This window comes from Hyaena hyaena, unplaced genomic scaffold, assembly GCF_003009895.1.
Source record: "Hyaena hyaena isolate Hyena2069 unplaced genomic scaffold, ASM300989v1 scaffold_10, whole genome shotgun sequence".
In the NCBI taxonomy this organism is placed as follows: domain Eukaryota; kingdom Metazoa; phylum Chordata; class Mammalia; order Carnivora; family Hyaenidae; genus Hyaena; species Hyaena hyaena.
The window spans coordinates 1745662-1772463 of NW_024080642.1; the positions used below are offsets into that span (position 1 = coordinate 1745662).

The 26802-nt window shown below is 46.6% G+C and overlaps 1 protein-coding gene across 1 annotated transcript; it reads right to left on the minus strand.

The window, feature by feature from the left end:
- Positions 1-9645: 9645 nt before the first annotated feature.
- Positions 9646-25599, minus strand: RNF135 (ring finger protein 135). Its single transcript, XM_039251798.1, has 5 exons — positions 25205-25599; positions 19270-19413; positions 15510-15672; positions 11519-11608; positions 9646-10712 (listed from the first exon to the last, which is right to left on the minus strand). Exons 1-5 carry the CDS (start codon positions 25577-25579, stop codon positions 10183-10185), a joined length of 1302 nt encoding a protein of 433 aa, XP_039107729.1. The 5' UTR covers positions 25580-25599; the 3' UTR covers positions 9646-10182.
- Positions 25600-26802: the final 1203 nt, after the last annotated feature.

Here is a 26802-nt window from a genome sequence, read left to right on the forward strand (position 1 = left end):
TAATGTGCCTTTTTTTCTATCTTAAATATTACATAATAAAATTTTAAAGGAAATAAAATGCTCAAAATCCAATCCCCTTTTCTCCTAGGAGAAGCCATGGAGTGTGGTGTAGCAGTTAAGCGCTGCGGATAGATTGCATGGGAATGAATCCAGAGCCCATTACCTCGTTAGGTATGTGATTCTGAGTAAGTTCTTTTACTTAATCTCCAACCTGTCCATTCCATAATGTGTCAATAATGATAACAATAGGTACCTCTTTGGGTGGTTTTGAAGAATAAGTAAGATAATACATGTCAAACATTTGGTACAGTGCCAGATTCATGTACCTGCTCTATTGATCTCAGCTATCATTATCATCATCAAGGGCACTGAAAAGTTACAGGTCACAGGTTTTGAGGAAAACACATTGTTACACTTAACAACAATATTCTGCCTCTTAGTAGTATAATGATGTCCCTAAGGAGCATAGGAGAGGAAGCCCTTCCAAAAAATGCTCTATATAGTATAAAGAGTATAAAGATATAGTATAAGAGTATAAAGAGGGAGATAGCACATTCCCTGCTCGCCAGGAGATAATGAAGTCCTACTCCAGAATGGAAGCAAATAAGACAGATGGAAATGTGAAATTCAGGAGTCTTGATAATCAGATATTTCAGGGAAAAGGATCCCTCTGAATTTTTTAAAAAATTGTTTAATGTTTATTTATTTTTGAGAAAGAGAGACAGACCATGGGCAGGGGAGGGGCAGAGACAGAGAGGGAGACACAGAAGCTGAAACAGGCTCCAGGCTCTGAGCTGTCAGCACAGAGCCCAACGTGGGGCTCGAACTTGCAAATGGTGAGATCATGACCTGAGCAGAAGTCGGCTGCTTAACCAACTGAGCCACCCAGACACCCTCTCCTCTGAATTTTAGTATTCCACAATGGTTGAAAACACCCTTACAGAGCACCTTTTCCAATCTCACTATGCTATAGGAAGAAAAGCAAGACCCAGAGAGATCCCGTGACTTGCCAAAGGCAGTAGAGCTGAGACTAAACCTTGGCTCTTGCCATCCTTAGTGTGTCACCCTGGGCAAGTCACATCACCTCTCTGTACCTTAGTTTCCTCTCTTCCAAATGAAGACTATAATCTTTTCCCGAACATCTACCTTGTGGGGTTGTTTGGAGGATCCCATAAAATAATACATGTGAAAAAATGTTTTCTTAAAAAAATAAATTCCACAAATATCAGATGACAAAGGACAAAGGTCCTTTACAGACAGGCAAATTCTTTAGGGCACTGCCTGTTCCACGCGACCCTTTCTGGAGAATCCTGGCCCTTGGAGCGCTGCAACATTGCCAGCTGCTGACAATGTTAGTTCTGTGCACCTTCTCCAGGAGCATGAGAAGATACAAGGCCTTCATGGTGTTGTACATGTGTGCTGAGCAACGGCTTTGGCATTTCTATTAATTTAAGTGTCTGAAAGGCAGGAGACTAAGAAGAGTTTATTTGGCAGGAGCACCTCACAGAGTTAATACTGCAAACCCCTTTGTAAATAAAGCCTACTTAAAAATCCAGACATAAGCACTGCAGAAAGGAGGCAACCCCAGCACTGTCAGCAGGCAACAATTAACGGTTTGGTACAAACGGAGGCAAACACTCATTAAAGTGGGGGAGAGGGCGTCTGAGCCTCCTGGGCAATGTAAGTTTCTTCTTACAACCCCTCTCCGTCTCTTGATCAGCTATACTTCTGATGCTTTGCCCCCACTACCACCACCCCCGCCCTCCCTTGAGCTTTATTCTCATATTAACAGACATCCATCAAGGATCACTCTGAAGGTCTCCTGGAGACAGCATAGTTCAGGGGTTAAGAGCAGGGACTCTGGAGTCCACCTGCCTAGGTCTGAACCTCAGCTTTGCCACTTACTAGCTGTGCATCATCAAACAAATTGCTTCACCCCTCTGTGCCTCATCTGCTAAATAGTAGTAACAGCTCATGGAATTGTAGTGAATATTAAATGAGATGATATAATAGGAAGCCACTTAGAATAGTGCCTGGTACGTGGTCAGTGATTTATAAATGTTGAACAAAGTGAATTGTGAACACAGAGACTTCTGTCCACCTCTCTAAGCCTACGTAAGAGCCAAATGATGACACTGCAGCAAAGCATAAGCCAGGGAATGGAGTTATTGGCAATGGAACTTACGATTGGGATATTACAGATTGATTACTGAATATTAAGTATATTGGATAAAGCCAAGAGGACAGATTGGAATCTAGAAGGCATCGATGGAATTTTCCTCCAGAATGGTGCTAGGAAGGAGTTCTACCATCACAAGACAAACTTCTTGCCTCCTCAACTGCGGACATAAGGGAGACATAGAGAGTTCTGGACCAAGTACTCTTGCCAGGAGATAACAGGACCCAGCTTTCATGCCCATCAAAGGAGGAGCCTGCCACACAGCCTCTTTCTGCACCCCAGGACGGTGGGACACCCTGGACAGTGGGCAGATGACTGGCATTGGGTGGAACAAACGGCTGGCTCTGATCGGTGAGTTAGACAGAGTCCCGGGCAGGAGGCCAAGTAAACGCTGGACTGGCATTGGTCCCACTCCTCAGACCTTCTAGCTTTGGTCTCTAAAGTTAAACTCAAAGCAGCGTCCATCGCCCACCCAGTCTTCACTTTTGTCTCCCACTACTTCCGGGAAGACTTCTTCCTTTTCCTCTCAAGCCTGCTCTGGTGGAACAGAAAAGTCCCACGCCCGATACAGAGGAAATATTTTACCTTGCCTTGTAATGGATTTGTTCTTGGTCCGTTGTTCAAACATCCATGTCCTCTGCATAGTCACATGGACCGATCTCTGAAGGACACGGATTCTGCTTGCTTGATTTGGCTGGAAGGTATGTCACTCCGCACAACTACTTAATAAAAGGCATTTGATAATTAACTGCATGCAAAGGAAACTTTTCCACATCAGATCTTCATCTGGTAACACCGTATAATTTACAGAGTTGTGGAATCACTATGCTGTATGAAGCAAATGTAACGTTGTGTGTCAACTATACTTAAAAAAAAAAATCCTCATGTATTGATGAAGTTGCCTCCAGTTTTCTTTGTAATTTTCTTAAGCTCCTTTCAAATACAGATTGTAAAACAAAAACCCCCAATTAAGAGATAGTCAGTATTGAGAAGTCTCTCAGATCCATTCTTCCCACAAGTGGTCTGAATTCCCTTATGGAATAGGCAGGAGCAGGGGCTCTGGAATGTACATTTCATCTCTAACACCTTACTAGCTGTGCAACATTGGACAAATTACAGAACCTCTCTGAAAAACATAAACCTAGTCTGCAAAATGGAGCTATCTCATAGGGCTCTTTTGATAATTAAATAAAATCTGGATAAGGCATTTATCACATTGCCTAACAGATCACATGCTCACATATCACCCTTCACTGCATTTTTTTAATTTGGAATTCATTTGCTGACATGCATTACCTTTCCAAGGGCAAACTGATTAGCCTGCCCACTCAAACTGTAAACTCTGAAAGGCAAAAGTGCATTTAATATAACTTTTGATCACTGTAAAGACATTAAAATGTTTGCTGACTTATAGATATCAACCATTCTAAAAAAATTTAGGCCACAGGCTGTTTCTGCAAAACCAAACATTCCATAGAATAGTAAATTTAGAATATCTGCTTATTTCTGCCAAGAAATCACCACAATTAAATATATTCCAAGAAAATAATTCAAAATTAGAGAAATATGTATATATGAACATTACACAATACTTAAAAACGGAAAAGCATACAATTATAGGGGAATAAATTAAGTATGACATAAAATTATTAGAACTTTTGCTGTCATTATGGGGTGCCTGGCTGGCTTAGTTGGTAGAGCCCTGGCTCTTGATCTCACAGCCATGAGTTCAGCCCCATATTGGGTGTAGAGATTACTTTAAAAATAAATAAACAGCAGAATTTCGTGGTCATTAAAACTAATGACTGCTAAAGACATGGAAAAGTATTTACAAAGTTAAGTGGAAAAATGGGAATCTAAAACCACATATATAATTACCACTATATAAAAACAAAGTATGATCTATTCATTTATGCACCTTTTACCCTCTATACTTTTGTAGTTTTGAATTTTTGCAAGCATGCACCTGTGTCCACCGGGTAATTAAAACTAATGGATGCACATAGATATTAGCTGAGAGTACAAAGAAGGGAAAATGTATTCAGGATAATGAATTAATTTTTAGTACCATCATCTTTTGTTCGATGTCAAAGTTAATTTAACAATTAGATCTTTTAAATAAAATTAATAGAAATATTTAGAAGAATAGCCATATGCTTTAATGGAGGCACTAATGTAGGATATCATGTTTATTTAGTCATTTAACAAGTAGTTATTGCTTCCACCAAGTGTGAGGCTCTGAGCTAGGTGCTAGGGGCACAGTAGTGAACAACACTGATTTATTATGGAGGCAAGTGGTGGGCCAGGTAGTTTGTCTTTAGACACCTGTCTTTCTTCTCACCAGAACCCTCCAAATCAGTCTGTAGGTACCCAAACCTTTCAAAAGCCTTCCACAATAAAAGATGTCATCTCATAATCTAGATCTTTACCTCCCGTGGCCAAAACCAACGAGACTTTGTGTGACCGTGTCCCATTCCTCCCGTCGTCTGCTCTTCCTACAGGGCTGGGTTAACGAATGACCTCCCAAGCAACTCCATGCCTTCACCCAGCAAAGATGCAAATATCCCAAGAGAGCTCCTAGGAAACTGACCATGGTTTTGGCCTGGGTGGCCTTCCTGATCACTCTTAGAACTGGTGGGTCTGCTTTTTCTTCAGTTTATTTATTTAAAATTTTTTTATGTTTATTCTTTTTTTTTTTTTTTTTTTTTTTTTTTTTAGAGACAAGAGTGTGAGCAAGGGAGAGGCAGACTCAGAATCTGAAGCAGGCTTTGGGCTCTGAGCTGTCAGCACAGAGCCTGAAGCAGGGCTTGAACCCACGAACTGTGAGATCATGACCAGAGCTGAAATTGGACACTTAACCAACTGAGCCACCAGATGTCCCACACTGGGGGCGTTTTAAGTGGAGGAGCAACATCTGACTTGTGTTTTCAGGGAAGCTCACATTAGCAGAATGAGAACAGATGGGAAGAGGGTTCTGACTAGAGACAGAGGGGATAGAATTAAAATAATCCAGGAGAGAAGCGATTAGAGTCTGAACCTGAGACATGCAGAAGAAGAGGAGGGGCCAGAGCTGGGGCGATTTGAGAAGGCAGAATCCAGTGTCACAACTTGGTGACTGATTGTGCAGAAGGGGGTGAAGAAAAGATCCTATGGTAACTCCAAGATATTGTGTCCAGACTGAAGGCATAAGGCTTTCTCCCCAGGGCATCTTTACTTTGAAAAATAAAGGTGAAACAGATTCCACGGAGCGAGGAAGGAAGACAGAGGCTTCCAGACTGCATCAGCCCAATCTCTCAGAAGGAGATTTCCCAAATCAGTGGAATGAGAGGTCACTATAAATGGTGCAGGGACATTAGAAACAGTGACCCCTGTGGCCAGAAAGTTTCTCCCTTTTCTATTATGCTTCTATCCTAATTAAGCCAAGATGAAAGCCTCGGTGAGTCTGTAACACATGATGATCTCCTCTTGCAAGACAGAGAGCATGCAAGTAAGCTCCGAGCAAGTCTCAGGTTCAGAGCCCTGGAGGACAGAACCAAGCTAGTTACATTGTTTTGTTTTCCTTGAAACATATATTTAGGGCTACCCCTTTATGTAAGACACCAGACTCTGATTGCCGTTTACATAGTTTTTTAAAGTTTGCTTTAGAATCGCTTCTTGGTCTTTTGGCTCAGGTCAAGTATAACATTCCCTTTTGAAATGAATGTACCTGAGAGGGGTCAGTGAGCTGGTTTAGGAAAATATATTAAGTGAAAAATGGTGCAGGAGATAGTGCAAGGGTAACAAGAATCGTGGGACATGAAAGGCTGAGGCTTGGGACACCCTGTCCTAAGAAAGCCTATGGCTGGTTAGGATGGTAAATCCCAAATTGAAACAAATCTCGGCATAATCCTAAATATAATTAAATAAGATTGCACTCATCTGGAAGGACAATCACGTAACAATTAGGGTTTGTTTGTTTTTTAATAGTTTATTTATTTTTGAGACAGAGAGAGAGACAGAGCATGAGTGGAGGAGGGGCAGAGAGAGAGGGAGACACAGAATCCGAAACAGGCTCCAGGCTCTGAGCCGTCAGCACAGAGCCTGATGCAGGGCTCGATCCCACGAACTGTGAGATCTGACCTGAGCCAAAGTCGGATGCTTAACCAAATGAGCCACCCAGGTGCCCCCGATTAGGGTTTTTTTTTAATGTTTGTTTTGCGGGGGGGTGTGGGTGTGCCTGGGGGAGGGGCAGAGAGAGAGAGAGAATCCCAAGAAGGCTCCATGCTGTCAGTGCAGACCCCAACTCTGGGGCTCAAATTCACGAACTATAAGCTCACAACCTGAGCCAAAGTCAAAAGTCAGATGCTCAACCAGTATTGAGCCACCCAGGCGCCCCATTCTCTACCTTTTTGATTCTTATGCTTCAGCTCCAGTTTGGGGAAATCATGTGGCCAAGCAATAAACTCCATGCTCCTAGAGGCCCCATTATCCAAACCACTAGGTAGGATGGTATTTAACCAAAGGACCTCAAGAACCTAAAAACCCTGGCCTCTGACTTCCCAATCTGGTACTTAAAATTTTTTTAATGTTTATTTATTTTTGACGCAGGAGGGGGACAGAGAGAGAGGAAGACAGAGGATCCAAAGCAGGCTCCCCACTGTGAGAACAGAGCCCGATGCCGGGCTCGACCTCACGAACCATGAGATCATGACCTGAGCTGAGATCAAGAGTCAGACACTTAACACACTAACCCATACAGGTGCCCTACAATCTTGGAACTTTTATTTATTCATTTATTTTTTATTTTTAAAAAAATTTTTAAATGTTTTTTATTTATTTCTAGGAGAGAGAGAGAGAGAGACAGCGTGAGCAGGGGAGGGTCAGAGAGAGAGGGAGTCACAGTGAAACAGGCTCCAGACTCTGAGCTGGCAGTCAGCACAGAGCCCGATGCGGGGCTCAAACCCACGAACTACGAGATCATGACCCAAGCGAAAGTGGGGCGCTTAACCGACTAAGCCACCCAGGCGCCCCTAATCTTGGAACTTTTAAAGGGCAAACATCAAAGTGACTCTGGGTGAGAAGACAAAAGGTCCATGATGCAAAAACTGAGAACAGAGAGCCCTTTAATGGTTAACTGGCATGGAGAGAGAGGCCCTGTCCCTTCCTTAGGCAACCCAAGGTCACTATAATAACCGAGGATTGCCACCGCCACCAACCAGAAAAAAAGAGCACCTCGCAGCTCTAGGGCTAGCTATGTCCCATCAGAATGGAAGGCCAGGTCCTGGCTCAGCACAGGACCTCATCAGAGGGTGTTAAGGTTAGAGACCTGACTGAGGACGGGGGCGAAATGACCTGGCCCCTGCTCTGCCCAGTGACTGGCCCTGGACAAACCACTAACCCTGTCTGGGCCTCGCATCCCAGTCATCTGAGGGTGTTAAGGTTAGAGACCTGACTGAGGAGGGGGGTGAAATGACCTGGCCCCTGCTCTGCCCAGTGACTGGCCCTGGACAAACCACTAACCCTGTCTGGGCCTCGCATCCCAGTTTGTGAACATCATACTGGGTGGTCGTGAAGTGAGAATGCAAATTAGTAGACCATGTGGAAGAATTTTGCTTGGCCCTGTTCTCGAGGATCTGTATGTAAATCAAATGTGAGTTTCAAGATGTGTGAGGCCGAGGTGCGTTAGAGGCCACCATGATTCTGTCATTGCTGCTGTGGTTATCATTGCCCTGGCATTTTTCTAGTTTCCTCATCTGCTACGTTAATTCTTTCAGCAACCCTTTGAGGAAGATAAAGAAGGGCAAATAATAATTATTTCCATCTAACAGGGGAAAGAAGGGCAAAGAGCTTAAATGCACCGCCAAGGATTGCCTGGCTGGTTTGTGCAGCGAGGCTTATCTGCTCAACCGCATCCAGCAGAATTGAATTTCCACATCTTCAAAATGGGTGCCGATCCAACTTGGGCTCCTACGGATGAAATGCGAGGAAGGGAAAGGGAGAGGGAGATGCATAGATTCAGAGATCTACAAGACAGATGCATCAACGGCTAATGGGTAAGAGGGTCCTTTCTGGGGGTCATGAAAATGTTCTCATCTTACAATACAATGAGGGTTTCACAACTCCTTAGTAAGCGTTGATTTGTACACTTGATTTTTTATTTTTTAAAAGATTTAATTATTTAAGTAATCTCTACACCCAACGTGGGGCTTGAACTCACAACCCCGAGATCAAGAGTTGCACGCTCTTCCAACTGAGCCAGCCAGACACCTCGATTTGTACACTTTAAATAGATGAATTTTATAGTATGTAAATTATCGCTCAACAAAGCTATTAAGAAAAAGACACATCTGGGTTTTGTTTGTTTGTTTTTTAAATGGGCAAGCGTCTTGTGACCAGGAATGATTATTTGGGTGCTAAGCCTCTAAAGAAATTTAAGGAAGTGATTATTGTAAAAGTCAGATTCCTTTCAGGTAGAGGAAGAGTTGTGTGATCGGGACAAGGTACATGAAGGAGCTTCTGGGGTGGGTATGAAGGTTTTATTTCTTGACCTAAAGCGTACTTAACAAGGGTGTTCACTTTATAATAATTCATTATATTCCACATGTGTTTTATGGGGTTTTATTTTCCGTTAGTTTTCTTTATTTATTTTGAGAGAGAATGAAGGGCAGAAAGAGAGAGAGAGAGAATGAATCCCAAACACTGTCGGTGCAGAGCCCAACACAGGGCTTGAACTCACGAACCCGCGAGATCGTGACCTGAGCCGAAATCAAGAGTAGGACACTTGGCTGACCGAGCCACCAGGCAGCCCTTTTATGGAGTTTTCTCTATCCGTTGTGTTATATAATAAAACGGTTTTTAAAAATAGGGGGAATCTAGCAGGAAATGACACGCTGTGCTGGCCAGACTCTCAGGTGTCCCCTGGTAGTCCCGCCCTTGCTTAATCCTGTCCCCTCGAGTGTGGACAACTCGTTTTTAACCAGCAGAGTAAGTCAAGGCAATAGGATGTATGTGATGAAGTGTACGTGATTATATCACACAGGAGTTAAAGTCCACCTGGCTAGGAGACCTTCTCTTCCTTGTTGGCTTTGAGGAGGTGAGGGGCTACGCTGCAGAGGCCCATGAGGTAAGGAACTGAGGGTGGCCCCCAGCCAACAGCCAGCGAGAAATGAGGCCCTCAGTCCGACAACCTGCGAAGAACCGAATGCTACCACCAACCATTTGAGTCTGGAAGGAGTTCCTTCCCCAGTTGAGCCCCAGATAACACCACGGCGCCAGGTCATACCTTGACTGCAGCTTGTGAGACCCCCCAAGCAGAGGCCTCGTCTCAACGGTGCCCTGACCCCCGGCCCACAGAACCCATGTGTTGTTTGAAACTACTGCATTCACGGTCATGGCTGCGAATAACCTGCCCCGAGTTTGGGGGTGCCCTCAAACCACTCTCAGGCTCAGAGACTCACTAGAAGCGCCCAGAGAACTCAACAAAGTGATTGTAGTCTTGGTTACAGTTTATTACAGTGACAGGATACAGATTAAAATCAGCAGTAGCAAAAGGCACAGCACACGGGGCAGGAGCCAAGGGACACCCACTGTCCTCATCACATGGAGTCACAGGACAAGGTGAGTTCTAGCGACAATGTGTGGCAATGTACAAGGAGCACTGCCAACCAGGGCACCTTGGTGCCCAGGGCTTTTACTAGGGGTCAGGCACCCAGGCAGGCCTTAGTCTCCAGCCCCTCCCCCACCCCTCCTGCCCAGGTCAAGGTGATAGCTCCTGGCCCGAGGCCCTCAGGTAAACAGACACTCTGATCAGGCAGGATTTCCCCAGGACTTAGGGGTGACCTCCTGGGAGCCAGTCGATAGCCCCTGCTCTCTTGAGAACATGCAGCTTGATCATCCCAAGCCTGCAGTGAGCCCTTTCCTGCTCACCCACTAACTCCAGAAGTGGGATCCTTGTGAAGCAGCCACCTGCTTGAAGGCCGAGGGAGAAGCCGGGAAACCACCATGTGCCAAGACCCAGGGGCCCTTTACACCTGCGCTGGCCTTATAGTCAGAGAGTTTCCAGGAGTTAAGCCATAGAGCCAGAAGGCAGGGTGCAGAGGAGAGGAGGAAGAGACGGGGCACTCATACAGAAGCGACTCCTCATTAGCCACCGAATAGAAGGCAAGTGTGCCCCCCTCCAGGTCCAGCCAGATGCCCACCACCTTCGGTCTGTCAGAGCCGAGGACGGTTTCCTTGACCATGTGCCAGGCAGAGAGCTGGCGAGTCCCCTTCCACTCTACACACCAGGAGTCTCCGGTCCTTCCCAGGGTCTGGTTGCGCCTCATTCCCCAGGAAGCCACCCCAACTGCCCAGTGGCTGCAGTGCTCAGTGTCCACTTCCCAGTACTGCTGCCCTGAAGAAAAGGCCTGGGAACATAAGACCTGGCAGGTCACAAACCTCTCATGACTCCAGAGATGGGTCTGCGGGCAGCGAGATACAGTCACCACCCGGCGGTCCTCAGACACCTCCAGACTACAGGAGTGGCTCCGAAGGTCAAAGGTCGGACTGATGGCCCCTGAGGAAATGAACAGGGAGATGACCAGCTCTCCCTCTAAGAGCAAAATACAGCTTTGTATCTTTTTTTTTTTTTAGTTTAGTTTTGAGAGAGAGAGAGAGAGAGAGAGAGTGTGTGTGTGTGTGTGTGTGTGTGTGTGTGTGTGTGTGAGTGGGGGAGGGGCAGAGAGAGAGAGAGAGGGAGACACAGAATCCGCAGCAGGCTCCAGGCTCTGAGCTGTCAGCACAGAGCCCGATGCAAGGCTCGAACCTGGGAATGGCGAGATCATGACCTGAGCCAAAGTCGGATGCTTAACCCACTGAGCCACCCGGGCGCCCCCAGCTTTCTATCCTTGAGAGTGATGAAGTTTTACTTACGCTGGCATTAAAATTGGTACGTCAACTTGCAGTCTTCTATTGTAGTTCTAGTAACAATCCTTTCCATGTTCATTTTTATTTCCCCATTTTAGCCTGGAATTTGGGAGTCTTCCATCCCTTTTGTCTTTGTAACAGCTCCCCTGTGAGCCCAGGACAGGCTCAGCAGCAGGGAGGTGGACTGGCAGGCCAAACCCAAGTTTTGTTTTGTCTTGCTTAATTCTCTTTTGAGAGAGAGGGAGGGAGCTCGAGTAGGGGAGAGGGACGGAGAGAAAGAGAATCCTAAGCAGGCTCCACGCTGGGCACAGAGCCCAACACAGAACTCAGGGCTCAATCCCACAACCCTGAAATTGTGACCTGAGCCAAAATCAGGTCACAGTCCGATGCTCCACCGACTGAGCCCAACCAGGCGCCCCAGGCCACACCCAGGTTTTAAGCGGATGACATACTTACAATGAGCAAACCGGGAGGCCCTCGTGGGGGCACGGTGGCTGCAGTCAGGCAGTGGGTGTGAAGAGGAAGATGGAGCTTCCTGGAGTTCCACTAAGGAATCAAAACATTGGGAAGGGGGAAAAGTCTCATCAAAAAGAAAAAAAAAAAAAGGCAAATAGAAGGCATCAAACATCGCGATCAGGGTACACAGCTTTTGTGTAGTGTCACACTTGGATCAGATGGGACATCCAGCTCAAGGATTGATATGGAGATGGTGGGGTTCAGAGCGAACGGTCAAGAAAAAATTCTTGAGACATTGTTGGTGCAAAACAGTGTTTTGTTTTGTTTTGTTTTTAATATTTTTATTTATGTCTAGGAGAGAGAGAGAGAGAGAGAGAGACAGCGTGAGCAGGGGAGGGTCAGAGAGAGAGGGAGTCACAGACTGAAACAGGCTCCAGGCTCTGAGCTGGCAGTCAGCACAGAGCCCGACGCAGGGCTCGAACCCACGAACCGCGAGATCATGACCTAAGCGAAAGTCGGACGCTTAACCGACTAAGCCACCCAGGCGCCCCGCAAAACAGTGGTTTTATTAAAGCTGGGGACAGGACCCGTGGGTGGAAAGAGCTGTATTTGGGTTGCGAGGGGTGGCCGACCCTATGCCCTCAGGGTGGGAAGCGGTTAGGGATAGCGTAAGTCTGTAAGGAGTCTTGGAAGCAAGGTTTCCAGAACCTGGAGGGGGCCAGCTGTTGTTAGGAAAGGGTCATTTGTTTGTCTAGCAAACCCTCAGTCAGGAGACCCTTCACATGTGCATCATGCTCCTTATGCTTGGAGGATGATTGCTAACATATATCCGGGGACGCAGAGGTAAAAAAAAGTTTCCAAAGGAATGTTAAATGTTCCATGTGTTAAAGTGGACTTACAGGCTCCTGGGGGGTGGGGTAATATTAAGATAAGACTGTCTTTTGCCCCTAGCAAAGTGTCACCAGAGAGGTGGCTGGGCTTCCAGGGGAAGATCACTCTGCTTGTTTCAAGGACTTGTCAGTGGGCTGTAAGTTACCTCTGTTTCTCTTTAAGTTTATTTAGTTTTGAGGAGAGAGAGAGAGAGTGTGTTTGTGAGTGAAAGCAGGGAAGGGATGGGGGGGTGGCGGGCAGAGGGAGACACAGGATCAGGATCTGAAGCAGGCTCCAGGCTGTGAGCTGACAGCACAGAGCCTGACATGGGGCTTGAACTCACAAGCCGTGAGATCATGACCTGAGCTAAAGTTGGAGGCTTAATAGACTGGGCCACCCGGGCGCCCCGTGTTTCCCACATCATTACGTTCAGCCCCATGTTCTCACTATGCACTTCTTGTACTGCCTGTTTCCCTGGTAAGATCTAAGCTCCTTGCTGGTGTGAGAAGTAAGGGAGATGATTCATTTTCAGAAATACCAAATAAAAGCTGTGTTGTCTAGTTAACAGTAGGTTTACAACAAACTGGAAATATATATGTCCCCCCCATAACGGAGCCTCAAGCCCTTAGATACTTCACTTTCTGGATCTTCTTCCCCCACCCCTCTCCATTTCATAGGCTTATTTTCAAGGGCTTTGAATGAGCATGCACCAAAGAACAAAGGAAGGAGGGACTGAAAGTCTCTGCATCACCTCAGGGAATATACCTTTGTTCCAATCAGACTACTTTTTGCCTTACATGGGCATAGGTGACATCCAGGTAAGGCTGAAACCTCTGCAGTAGTGCTCAGCCAGTGAGGAACCAGGGGAGGGACTTGCATGCTAGGAGATAAACTGTCTGCTGTAACTGCCTTGAGTGTGCCTGTCCATCAGACACCTGCTCTTGCAAGAACGTTGATCAAAGCCTCACTTTACTGTGAGGGCCCCTCAGTGGACTTATTTCTAACACTGGTAGAGACCTTGTTCATCTTTATGTTCTAAGCACCAAGCATGGTACCAGGAACATAGAAGGGTTAGATGCATATGTATCAAATAAATTAGCCGATACAGTTTCAGGGGATCACAGCACCCTGACACCCAGAATATCCATGACCCTCCCCATCGAATGCCATGCCATCCATCAGTGCTTTAAAATGTTACTTTGTGGGGCACCTGGGTGGCTCAATCTGTTAAGCGTCCGACTTCGGCTCAGGTCATGATCTCACGGTTCGTGGGTTCGAGCCCCACGTCAGGCTCTGTGCTGACAGCCAGCTCAGAGCCTAGAGCCTGCTTTGGATTCTGTATCTCCCTTTCTCTCTGACCCTCTTGTGCTCATGCTCTCCTTCTCTCTCCCAGAAATAAATAAAACATTAAAAAAAACCCAACTTGTTTTAAAAATTAATTAATTAATAAAATGTTATTTTGTATGAGTAAATTCTGAATGGGCACTCAAGAAACTAACACAAGCAGCTAACTGAAACAGGGCAATAGGCAAATTGGGCAAGAGTGGAAAAGAGACCTTCCCTGTGTGCTTTTATATTGTTTTGACTGCTAAATTTAACATTTTAAATTCAGCGCCAAAATTTAAACATTTCAATTATTTATTTATTTTTAGATGTTATTTTTAAGTAATCTCTACACCCAACATGGGGCTGGAACTCACAACCCTGAGACTGAGTCACACGCTCCCCCGACTGAGCCAGCCAGGTGCTCCTAAAATACTGATTTTAAATTTATGTACGTAAATAAGATCACTAAGGAGTCCGATCTAAACTTAGGGGTACACAGGAGGCACGGGGGTACTTATTTTTCAGATCATTTATGGAACAACTAATAAAGTGTGCTCTGATTGGTTCATGTCTCCCTCTCCCTCCCTCCCCTACTCATGCTCTGTCTCTCTCTCAAAAATAAATAAACATTAACAAAATTTTTTAAATAATTTTTAAGCAGAGCAAGATCATTTGAATATAAAACAGTTATAAGAGATATGTCCCTAAAGCACATAAAGCTGACCATGGCCAGACCAGGGGGCAGAAGAGAGGGAGGCCAGAGCTAATGTCTAAGGGGCAGGTGTGAACTGTTCACGGTTAGTCATGACTAGGGTTACAACAGAGAACGTACAAAGTCAGAACAGAAAGGTTCCTTTCTGTGTTTTTCTGTGTTTTTCCTGTTTATTATTAGCACAACTGGCCGGAGATGATATGTTAATAGAACTTAACAAGGACTGTTTACAAAATTTAAATGTTAACATGCTTTATTATCAAACACATTTCATAGTTAAACATAAAAAGCAGCCTATTTCAGGGGCGCCTGGGTGGCTCGGTTGAGTGCCCGACTCTGGCTCAGGTCATGATCTCACAGTTTCTGGGTTCGAGCCCCACGTCGGGCTCTGTGCTGACTGCCAGCTCAGAGCCTGAAGCCTGTTTCAGTCTGTGACTCCCTCTCTCTCTCTGACCCTCCCCTGCTCATGCTGTCTCTCTCTCTCTCTCCTAGTAATAAATAAAAATTAAAAAAGGAAAAAAAAAAGCAGCCTATTTCTTTTTTTTTTTTTTTAAGTTTATTTCTTTATTTTGAGAGAGACAGAAACCGCACAAGTGGCGGAGGGGCAGAGAGAGAGAGGGAGACAGAGAATCCCAAGCCGGCTCTGCGCTGCCAGCTCGGAGCCCGATGCGGGGCTCGAACTCACGAAACCGTGACACCATACCCTGAGCTAAAACCAAGAGTCGGTTGCTCAACCGACTAACCCACCCAGGTTCCCTAAAAACAGCCTATTTCTGAATCTCCTCAGGTGGATAACCCAGATGAGCAGTAAGCTAGCAAAATCAGGTCTGGGTTCTGGATGTACAGGTCTCAGAAAATGAGTTTCTATTTTTTAAAGGCCTGTGTTACATCATACCACCAGTCATATCCAAAAAACATATCCAGCCACAAAAACACCTCAGCCCACTCTTTCCTCATTTACAGCCCCACAGGAATAACACAGCTGGGCTCTGGGATCCTATCCCCCAAAAACAAAGCCAGGGAACACTCTGTCATTTCCCCCAACTTCCATATTTAATCCTCCACCAAACAAAATCACCTTACCCTGCACTGGTTCTTCAAGGGTGTCTTTCCACATCAAGTTTGCCCGTAATTTTTCCCGGATTTCTTCTAAGTCATGCAGAATGTCTCTCATTTTTCGCTCAGGTGTGTGGGGAGTCACAGGCTCTGAAGAAGCCAAAGAAAGGTCCACCCCACTGGAAAAAGACTAGAGATGAATCACCCAAAATAAATTCATTAATTCAAGTCTCTTAAGGTATGCGTCAAATAGTATATTCTAATTCTGCCACCTCTGATTTTCTCCTTGCCCCCTCACAAATTTTTAAAAACATAATTAGGCCCTCAGACGATATGCCTTGACAGGAATCTGGAAGAATACAATGGGCAGCAAAAATATTAAAGAGTGGTTATTTCTGGGTGGTGGGGGTATGCGGTGGTGTTCATTTGCTTTCTTTTTTTAAAACAATTTTTTTTTTTTTTTTTTTTTACAAATAGTTTATGGTCAAATTAGTTTCCACATAACACTCAGTGCTCATCCCCGCAAGTGCCCTCCTCCATGCCCATCCCTCCTCCCTCCCACATCCATCAGTCCTGTTTTTGTCAGCATTCAAGAGTCTCTCATGGTTTGCCTCTCTCCCTTTCCCCCACCATTTCCCCCCTTCTTCTCCCCCTTGTTCCTCCGTCAAGTTCCTCCTAATCCTCCTATACGTGCAAACATATGGTATTTGTCCTTCTCTGCCTGACTTATTTCGCTCAGCATAACACCCTCAAGGTCCATCCATGTTGCTACACATGGCCAGATTTCATTGTTTCTCATTGCCATGTAGTATTCCATGGTATAGATAAACCACATCTTCTTGATCCATTCATCTGTTGATGGACACTTAGGCTCTTTCCATGACTTTTTTTAAAACAATTTTTTAAGGTTTGTTGATTTTTCAGAGAGAGAGACAGAGTGCGAGCAGGGGAGGGGCAGACAGACAGGGAGAAATAGAATCTGAAGCAGGCCCCAGGCTCCGAGCTGTCAGCACAGAGCCCAATGCAGGGTTCGAACTCACAGACGAGGTCACGACCTTAGCCAAAGTCGGACACTTAACCAGTTGAGCCACCCAGGTGCCCCTCATTTGCTTTCTTTAAACTGTTTATGTATTTTCTAGTATTTTCTACAATAAACATGGATTTCTTAGCTAATACCAAAAAAAAAGGTATTAAACTTTGTAAGCCCACCCTATAGGGGCTTTACAAAATGAATAATACAGATAGTCACCAAGATAAGCTACAGAGGCCAGAATAACCTTTCCCGGGAGGCAACCATTCTATCATCTCTCTTCTCAAGAGCCAGCATAGCCACGTTGGCGGCACCCAGGCCCTCCCGGCTCTCTCGGGCTTCCAACACACGCTCCCTGATTTTCTGTAACCTCAGGTCCGGTTGTTCCCTGACACAGCCTCTCATCTGCTCCCACATTCCCACCTTTGGTCCCGGACTTTCCTTCCCAACTTTGCATATCCTATTTCCCATTCTTCTTACCACTCATAAAGTAGCAGGCCCAACGGACTGAGTGCTTTCCACAGCTTACTTCCAATATGTGAAACAACCTTCCAGGGTGGGTTTGCTATCCCCATTTTACAAAAGAAGTTACAGCTCATGGAGGTGAACTAAAGTGCCACGGTGAACTTTATCAACCTGCATTTTCCCATCACTTAACTCTTTTTTTTTTTTAATGTCTATTTATTTTTGAGAGAGAGAGACAGAGCACTAGCAGGGGAGGGGCAGAGAGAGAGGGAGACACAGAATCTGAAGCAGGTTCAAGGCTCCGAGCTGTCAACACAGAGCCAATGCGGGGCTCGAACCCACGAACCCACGAACCACAAGATCATGACCTGAGCCGAAGTCAGATGTTTAACCAACTGGGCCACCCAGGTGCCCCTACTTAAGCACTTTTTTATACCAGAGCTCTTTTAGTCCTCATATCAAACCAGCGAGGCAGCAGGCCACGTGTCAGTGTTCCTATTTTACAGATAAAATGAGATTCAGAAAGAAGAAATGACTTGCCCAAGGTCAGAATACACATGGGTGGCAATGCCAAGGGGGAAAGTCAGACTCTCAGGCTTTTCTCCCCCCAACACCTTGTGTCCCTGAAGACCCGTGTATTCACTCCTTCAATGAGCATTTGTTGAACACCTAACTATGTGCCAGACAAGAGTGAACAAAAGAACAAAAGCCACCAAGGTCTCTACCCTAATGAAGCTTAGAGTCTGGGGCAGGGGAAGAGGGAGAACAAACATGAATAAATGATGGCACCAATCATCATCGAGTTCCAACTTGTGACAACTGTTACAAAGGAAGTCGTAAGAGCCTCTAACAGGGGGACTTGTTCGAGGAAATCAGTGAAGGTTTCTCCTGGGAAGTGATGATCTAGCTGGGGGTCTGCAGGAGGAGCAGGCATTACCTAGGTGACAGGGTGAAAAGAAGAACGGTCCGTGGAGTGCACCCTGGTGGTAGGAAGAGGCATGACACCCTGGAGGCACTGATGGGGGCCAGCGTGGCTGCAGCTTGAAGAGCCCAGGGTGAGGAGGGAGAGGGGAGCCAGATGGAAGGAGACAGGAGAGGCAGGCAGGGCAGGAGTCCTGCGGGGCCCTGTTGGTTCTGTGAGGACTGCCGGGATTTGGGTCTTAATCCCCCACAAGCAGATGGCAGTGGAGATGTTGTAAATCAGACTTGTGTTTGAGAGGACCCTAAGGAGAGCAGACCAGTGGGAATGGAGTGGACGAATTAATTATTGCAGCAATCCAGGCAAGAAACGTTCAGAGGCTTGGGTCAGAGATGTCTCCAGAAAGTTCGACAGTAGCAAATAGATCCCAGGGATGTTTAGGTTGGTGAGGAGACGGGTGACAGGATTCCCGGGTTTCTGGCTTGTGCCCTTAGGAGACTATGACAGGCCCAGTCGCTGAGATGGAAACAGTTTGGGACATTTCTCATACGTTTATTAATTTATTTTCGAAGGGGGAAGAGGCAGAAGGAGAGGGGGACGGAGGATCTGAAGCAAGCTCCATGCTGACAACAGAGAGCCCAATGTGGGACTCAAACCCATGAACTGTGAGATCATGACCTGAGCTGAAGGCAGATGCTTAACCGACTGAGCCACCCAGGCGCCCCCAGTCTGGGACACTTTAAGTGTGATGACCTTTGAGACACCAAGAGGAAAAGGGAAGAAGGAAGACACCAGACCAGAGCTCAAAGAAAGATCCAGGCTGGAGCTATGGTGTACACAGGGTGGTAATTAAAGCCATGGTGTGGGGAAGACCACGCAGCAGGGAAGAGAAAGGGATGTACAAGTCAGCCTTGAGGGAGTTTGGGCACTCCGTTGCTGAGGAGAGAAAGAGAGTGAGCCTGCAAGACAGACGGAGAGGAAGCCAGCCAGAGAGAAACAGGCGAAGGTCAGAAGACTCCTGTCCTAGAAGCTAAGGGAAAAGGAAGCTTCAGGAATGAAGGTGTGGCCAAAGGCTGCTGAAAGGTCAATGCAGGTGAGGACTAGACCGTCTGCAGGACTTGCACAGAGGTCACGGGGGACCTCAGAGCTGGTTACGTACAGGGCTGAGGATGGGGCATAGCCCACCTGACGCTCCCCTGCCTCACTTCAAGCATTCCACACTTCCGCTCAAACACGTCTGACCATAAGAAAATAATAACATATGAAGATGTACTGCATCCTTCAACTTCCAAACACGTTCCCGATGGTTGCTCCAGTTGGGCACGGTCCCCAGCCCCACCCAGCATACCCTTTCCCCTCCCGGCTGCACCTACCAAGCCTGGGGGGCTCCCTTCATCGTCTGCTCCGGATTCTGGGAGGTGTGTCCGACTCTGAAGGCTCCCGACAATGTCCACAAGCCGTTCCACCAACCCTTCCAGCTCCTGCCCAACTTCTGCGATGCTCTTCTGTGCCGCCGCCTTTAAAAGAACAAAGAAGAACACAAAGCTGGACCCAGGAAGCCAGCTCCAGACCGGGAGGCTGTAGACACTGGACAAAGGAAGCAGGCAAGTAAGTGACAAAAACGTCCAGGGGACAAGGAGGTAGACTTCCCAGACCTTGTGCCTGCCTACTGATTGTTTGGCGGCCATAACAGGGTATCAGAGCCCATCCATGGCGGGGGTGGGGGGGGAGACTGAAGCTTGCAGGGGCTCGGGGGTCATTCTGCAGAGGAGGCCAGAGAGGAAATGGTGAGAGCCTGGAGATTTGGCAGAGTGGGTGCAGTCAGCAAGGTGACAGGGGCAGTGGAAGGAATCAAATGAGAGAGGTTTAAGGTCCAGTGTCACCAGAATCATCCTGTGTCCTTACCATTCCTTTCAAAGTAAAAATGACCCTTCTTGCTTCTTCTCTTCAACACTGCAGAGACTCAACCTAACCATTTACCGCACAGGGATCTTGGAGACTTTCAAGTGCTGCGCAGATGCGAGCACCTTTTGTTTGCTTACGGACATCCTGCACATTTTTTAAAATTTTTAATGTTTATTTATTTTTGAGAGAGAGAGAGAGAGAGACGGAGTACAAGTAGGGAAGAGGCAGAGAAAGAGGGAGACATAGAATCCGAAGCAGGCTTCAGGCTCCCAGCCGCCAGCGCAGAACCCAATGCGAGGCTTGAACCCACGACCGTGATATCATGATTTGAGCTGAAGTCGGATGCTTAACCAACTGAGCCACCCAGGTGCCCCTGACGTCCTGCACATTTAAGGCAATATTCAGATTAGAGCGCTAAACAACCCCACTTAAACACCTTCATCTGCTCAGCTGCCTGGCTGGGAGGGGAAGTAAGTTCTGCAGCCAACATTCTGGCAACAACTTCAAGGCCTGGTGACCCTCCTCAGAGGCAGGATGGGCCCAGACTTCAAATGGTGAACACCCCATGACTCCCCCACGGGGTCCTAGGTCACGTCACAGAAATACAAGGCATTCATCATCCAGCTCTCAATAAACCAGTTTTTATAACTTTGTTCTGACACTTTTCTTTTCTAAATCATGCTGGAACCTCAAATTCTGAAATTAACCCAGAACCTTCTGCATCTCCAATAAGCCTGACGTCCCTCTGGGGCGCCTGGGTGGCTCAGTCAGTTAAGCGTCCAGTTCTTTACTTCAGCTCAGGTCATGAGATGGAGCCCCGCATCGGGCTCTGTACTAACATCACAGAGCTTGCTTGGGATTCTCTCTCCCTTTCTCTCTGCCCCTCCTGACTCGTGTGCTTTCTCTCTCTCAAAGTAAATAAACATAAACATATAAATATGAATATATCTTGTGTCACCCTATACAGAAACATCATAGAACAGACACTGTCAGAACTAATTATGTCAGAACTCCGGAAAAGACTCAGAGGGAAATTTATAAATATAAGTGCCTGCGTTTGCATTTAAAAAAAGAAGAAAGAGGGGCGCCTGGGTGGCTCAGTCGGTTAAGCGTCCAACTTCAGCTCAGGTCATGATTCGTGGGTTCGTGGGTTCGAGCCCTGCATCAGCCTCTGTGCTGACAGCCAGCTCAGAGACTGGAGTCTGTTTCAGATTCTGTGTCTCCCTCTCTCTCTGACCCTCCCCTGCTCACGCTGTCTCTCTCTCTCTCTCTCAGAAATAAATAAAACATTTAAAAAAGGCTTTAAATAAAATATTTAAAAAAATAAGTTAAAAAAAAAAGAAGAAGAAAGATCTCAAATCAATCACTTAACATTTATACCATGAGGAACTAGGTGGGGAAAGGGCAAACCAAACCCAAAGCTAACAGAAGGAAGGAAATAATAGATTACAGGAGATAAATAAAATGGAGCATGTAAAAACAATAGAGAGTATCAATGAAACAAAAGTTGGTTCTTTGAAAAAAATCAATAAACAGATGAATCTTTAGCTAGACTGATAAAGAAAAAGAGAGAGAAAACATAAATAACTAAAATCAGAAAAAAAGTAAAGTGGAGACATTAAAGGAGACTGACCTTATAGAATAAAATTTTAGAGAATATTATAAACTTTTTATGCCAACAAATTAGATAACTTACATGAAATGGATAAATTCCTAGAAACACAAATTATCTAAACTGACTTAAAAAGAAACAGAAAATCTAGGGGTGCCTAGGTGGTTCAGTCGGTTGAGCGCCGGACTTCAGCTCAGGTCATGATCTCACAGCTCCTGAGTTTGAGCCCCGCGTCGGGCTCTGTGCTGACATCTCCGAGCCTGTGGCCTGCTTTGGATTCCTGTCTCTGTCTCTCTTTGCCCCTCCCCTGCTTGTGCGTGCGCACGTTCTCTCTCTTTCTCTCAAAAATAAACAAACATTAAAAAAAGAAATTTCTAAAAAAGAAATAGAAAATCTCAACAGAGGTATAACAAAGAGACTGAATCAGTAATCAAAATTCCAACAAAGAAAAGTCCAGGACTAGATGGATTCACTGATGAATTCTACCAAATGCTTAAAGAAGAATTAACAGGAGTCCTCCTCAAAGTGTTTCAAAACATCGAAGAGGATGGAACATGTCCTAACTCCTCAGTGAAACCAACGTTACCCAGATGCCACAGCTAGATAAACACATCGCAAGAAAATTACAGGTCAATATCTCGTATAAATCTTGATGTTGAAATCCTTAATAAATGCTAGCAAACTAAATCCAGTGGGATGGTAAAAGGATAATACACCATGGTCAAGTAGAATTTATCACAGGAATGCAAAGTGGTACACCTTAAGAAAAAACAACCAATGTGATACACATTAGTGGAATGAAGGGGAAAAAAACACATAATCTTTTCATTTGATGCAGACAAGGCATTTGACAAAACCCAACACCCTTTCATGATAAAAACACTCAGAAAACCAGGAATAGAAAGGAAATTCCTTGGGGCGCCTGGGTGGCTCAGTTGGTTTAGCGTCCGACTTTGGCTCAGGTAATGATCTCATAGTTCGTGGGTTCGAGCCCCGCATCAGGCTCTGTGCTGACAGCTAGCTCAGAGCCTGGAGCCTGTTTCAGATTCTATATCTCCCTCTCTCTCGGACCCTCCCCTGCTCATGCTGGCTCTCTCTCAGAAATAAATAAAACATTTAAAAATATATAAAAATGAAACATTTAAAAATTTAAAAAAAAAAAGAAAGGAAATTCCTCAACATACTAAAGGGAATTTATGAAAAATCTACAACTAACATCATACTCAATGCTGAAAGACTGAAAACTTTGCCTCTAAGAGCAGGAACAAAACAAGCACGCCTGATTTCACCTCTGCTACCACACTTTGTACTGGAAACTTTAGCCCAAGTAATTAGACAAGAAGTAAAAGGCATCCTCGGGGTGCCTGGGTGGGCTCGGTGGCTTGTGCTGAAAGACACAAGAATAGCACACAAAAAGATGTGTTTCAAGCAGCTGCAGTGAACAATCCAAAAAGGAAATTAAGAACCCAATTCCATGTATAACAGCACCTAAAAGGACTAAAATACCTAGGAATATATTTAACCAAGGAGATGAAAGGACTTGTATTTTTGAAAACTACAAGAGCATCACTAAAAAGAAAGTTAAGACCTAAATAAATGGAAAGACATTCCATGTTTCTGGAAGAAGGCTTATTATTGTTAAAGACGTCATACTCAAAGTGACCTGCAGAGACAACACAATCCCTCTCAAAATTCCAACAGCCTTGTTTGCAGAATGGTAACATCAATCTTCAAATTCATACGGAATTTCAGGGAACCTGAAGAGCCAAAACAATCTGGAAAAAGAAGAGTCAGACTTACACTTCCTGATTTCAAAATTTACTACAAAGCTGTATTAATGAAAACAATGCGGTACTGACATATGGATAAGACCCCCTCCCCTCCCCAAAAAAAACAAAAAACAATGGACCAGAAGTAGGAGTGCAGAAATTAACCCATTAATCTCTGGCCAAAAATCTATATGATTTTTTTTTTTTTATGAGGGTGCCAGGTTCACTCAATGGAGAAAAAATATTCTTCAACAAATGGTACTCGAACAACTAGATTTTCACATGCAACAGAATAAAGTTGGACCCCTACCTCATGCTGTATAGAAACACTAATTCAACACGAGTCAGCAACCTCAATATTAGACTTATCACCATAAAATTCTAGGAACATATATGAGGATAAATCTTCATGAACTCAGAATTTGGCGATGGATTTAGATACGACACCAGAAGCAAGAACAATAAAAAAAGAAATAGATAAATCAGACATTGGCAAAACTTAAAACTTTTGTGCATCAAGGGACATTAGCCAGAAAGTAAAAAGACAACCCACAGAATGGGGGGAGATATTTGCAAGTCATACACCTGCTAAGGGCTTAATATCCAGAATTTATAGAGAATTGCTAACACTCAACAAGAAAAAGACAACCCAATATTTTAAAGTTTATTTATTTATTTTGGGAGAGAGTGTGTGTGTGAGCAGGGGAGGGAGCAGAGAGAGAGAGAGAGAAATAATCCAAAGCAGGCTACACACCATTACCGCAGAGCCAGACTCCAGACTTGAACTCACCAACTGTGAGATCAGGATGTGAGCTTTAACCAAGTAGAATGCTTAACCGACTGAGCCACCCAGGCACCCCAAAGACAAGCCAACTAAAAAACAAAAAACAAACAAACAAAAAACACCAAAGGACCTGAATAAACATTTCTCCAATGAAGATACTTAAATGAGCAATAAGGACACGAAAAGATGATCAGTCAACATCATTAATCATTCGGGAAATCCAGATCAAAACCATGGAGAGAAAGGACTTCATGCCTAATGGGAAAGGCATGCTAAAAACAAAGTGATAGGAGGGGGAGGGGAATACAAAGAAAATGAAAACTAACACGTGTTGGCAAGGATGTGGAAAAATCAGAACCTCCTACTTTGCTGACGGAATGTAAAATGTCGCTGCTGTGGAAAACGGTTTGGCTGTGTTCCTCAGTAAGTGAAACACGGAATTCCCATACAACCCAGCAAGTCCGCTCCTAAGTATTTACCCAAAAGAACGGAGAATAAGGGCTGGACACACCACTGTTCGCTGCATCACGACTCCCAATGATCAGAAGCTAGGAAACAATCCAAACGGCCATCCGTGTACAAGTGGATGAACAACACGTGGTACACACACGCAAGGGGATATTATTCAGCCACAAAAAGGAGTAAGATTCAGGTGTGCGCTACCACACGAACGAACCCTGAAAACATATGGCAAGTGGAAGGAGCCCGACACACAGGGACAAATACAAGGTTGCACGCATATGCCGTATCCAGCGTAGGCGAATCCCAGGCACAGAAAACAGACCAGCGGTTACCAGGAGCTGCGGGGAGCTGGGACGCGAAGCTCCTGCTGAAGGGGTGCAGTTTGTTTGCGGTGCCGGCATTCTGGAAACAGAAACTGCTGAGAGCTGTACATCACTGTGGCTATAACTAACGCCACTGAACTGCACACTTTAACAAATGGTTAAGGTGACTGATCTTGGGCTACGTCTTCCCCCAGGATAAAAGTGTTCAAAGAGACAGACTGCGGAAAGGCTGGACAGAGGTGGCAACGTGCCGGGGAGGAGCTAGAGCGGCCGCGCGGCCGGGCTGTCGCGCGGCGGGTTTCGCCGGCTTGCGTGCGCCGGTGCGAACGCCCCCGGGAGCCGGAGCGCGCAGAGCGAGAGCGCGCAGAGCCGAGGCAGGGTGAGCGCGGGGGGAAGGGCGGGGGCCGCGGGCAGGCGCGCGCAGCCGAGGGCCGCGCGGGCCCGCCTCCCTACCGGCAGCGGGGCCGCGCGGCGCGGGCGCGCGGGCGCGGGCGCGGGCGCGGGGCGGGCGGCGGCTTCCCCGGCGGGAGCGGCGCCGGAGGCCCCCCTCAGCTCGCGCAGCGCCCGGCTGTACTTGTCCGCCAGCTCCTGCAGCAGCGTGTTCTTCCGCAGCTGCGGTGGCTGCGCGGCCCGCTCGCGGCAGGTGGGGCAGGAGCGCGGGCGGCCGGGGCTGCCGGCGGCCCACACGCCCCTCAGGCAGTCGCGGCAGAAGTTGTGGCCGCAGGGCAGCGTGGCGGGCCAGGAGAGCAGCCCTTGACAGATGATGCAGCCCAGGTCGTCCTCGGCCAGCCACACGGGGACGGTCAGGCCGGGGTCCAGGCCCGCCATGGTGACCAGGCCGCCCCCAGACGCCGGGGCGCGGAAGTCAGAGCCTCGTCGGGCACCGCCCCCCCCACCCCCCCGGCGTCGCCGGCTCCTTCCGCCCCTCCCTCGCGGCCTTCCACTCCCCGCCTTGGTCCACCCATTTTTTCCTGACTTCGATCCTGCTGAAAGCGGACGTCGACCCTCCCCCGCACAGCGCGCCGCGCCCTAGGGCCAAGCTGGCCGGAGTCACAGCCACTTGCGTGTGGAGATGAGCTCCTCCCAAGCGCTAGGAGCCTCTGACGTCCTAGAGACCCTTTAGCTTGATGCCTGCCCCACCCCCCACCCCCGGCCCATTAAAACGCAACCCCGACAACTCTTGCGAGAAGAGAGGGTTCGATTCAAGAACTTGTGAGAGTGCGCCCACTGGATGTCGTCCAGCCTCCAAGTAGAAAGGAATTAAATACCCGGTGCACATTGCTGGGGAGCTCTTTCAAAATACCAGCGTTGGGGCTCCATTCCCAGAGAGTCTGATCTCATCGTCTAGGGGGGAGCCCGGCGCAGGTGTTAAAAACCTCCCCGGGAGGATTCTAACGCGCAAAGTTCAGCGACCCTTAGACTTTTCCAGCTGCTATTGCATCGCAGAACTGTGCCACTGGCTCCTTACCGCCCTCTGCTGGCTGAAAGCACATTACCCAACAGGCATCCGGACCAAAATTCTCGTCTCTTTTCTTGAGGTAGTGCGCCTGCGCCCTGGTTGGGCTTGCTTGCTTCCTCCTCTCCTCTTATTCCAGTTCCAGGCTCATCGCAGCAGGAAAACGTTGGAGCTGGGAGAGCATCCGTCCTCCCCAAAGACACAAAGGAACTTTCAGGTTTACACGGCAAAAAATTGAATGGCAGAGGCCAGAACCCCCATCTCCCTGATTTGTTGGAATGAACTAACAGTATCTCATATTTTACTTCACCCCATCACGCCAGGGCCTACAGTAGGTACCAGATAATACATATGTGTGGCTATTTCCAATACGTGAAATGACAAGTAGTAGTCAATAGAACTACGTACGAGGCTACTCATTGAAGTTTCCATCTCTTTCCAGCACCTGGTGGATTGGCACTTCTCTGACCCACTTGAAACATGCAGAGTACTTGTTACCTTTCCATCAGCTTAAAAAGCTAGTAAATCATCATATTCCTGTCTGCCAAGTGCCCTGACTATGGAAATGAGGCCATCAACAGGTGACCTAGGTCTC

Bases quoted from the DNA above. Each gene is read 5' to 3' on its own strand.
- RNF135 (XM_039251798.1), bottom strand. From the start codon at position 25,579: ATGGCGGGCCTGGACCCCGGCCTGACCGTCCCCGTGTGGCTGGCCGAG. The intron at 19,414-25,204 runs GTAGGGAGGCGG...GTTCTTTTAAAG, and splicing joins GCCGCGCGGCCCCGCTGCCG to GCGGCGGCACAGAAGAGCAT. The intron at 11,609-15,509 runs GTAAGGTGATTT...TTGATTCCTTAG, and splicing joins CCTTGAAGAACCAGTGCAGG to TGGAACTCCAGGAAGCTCCA.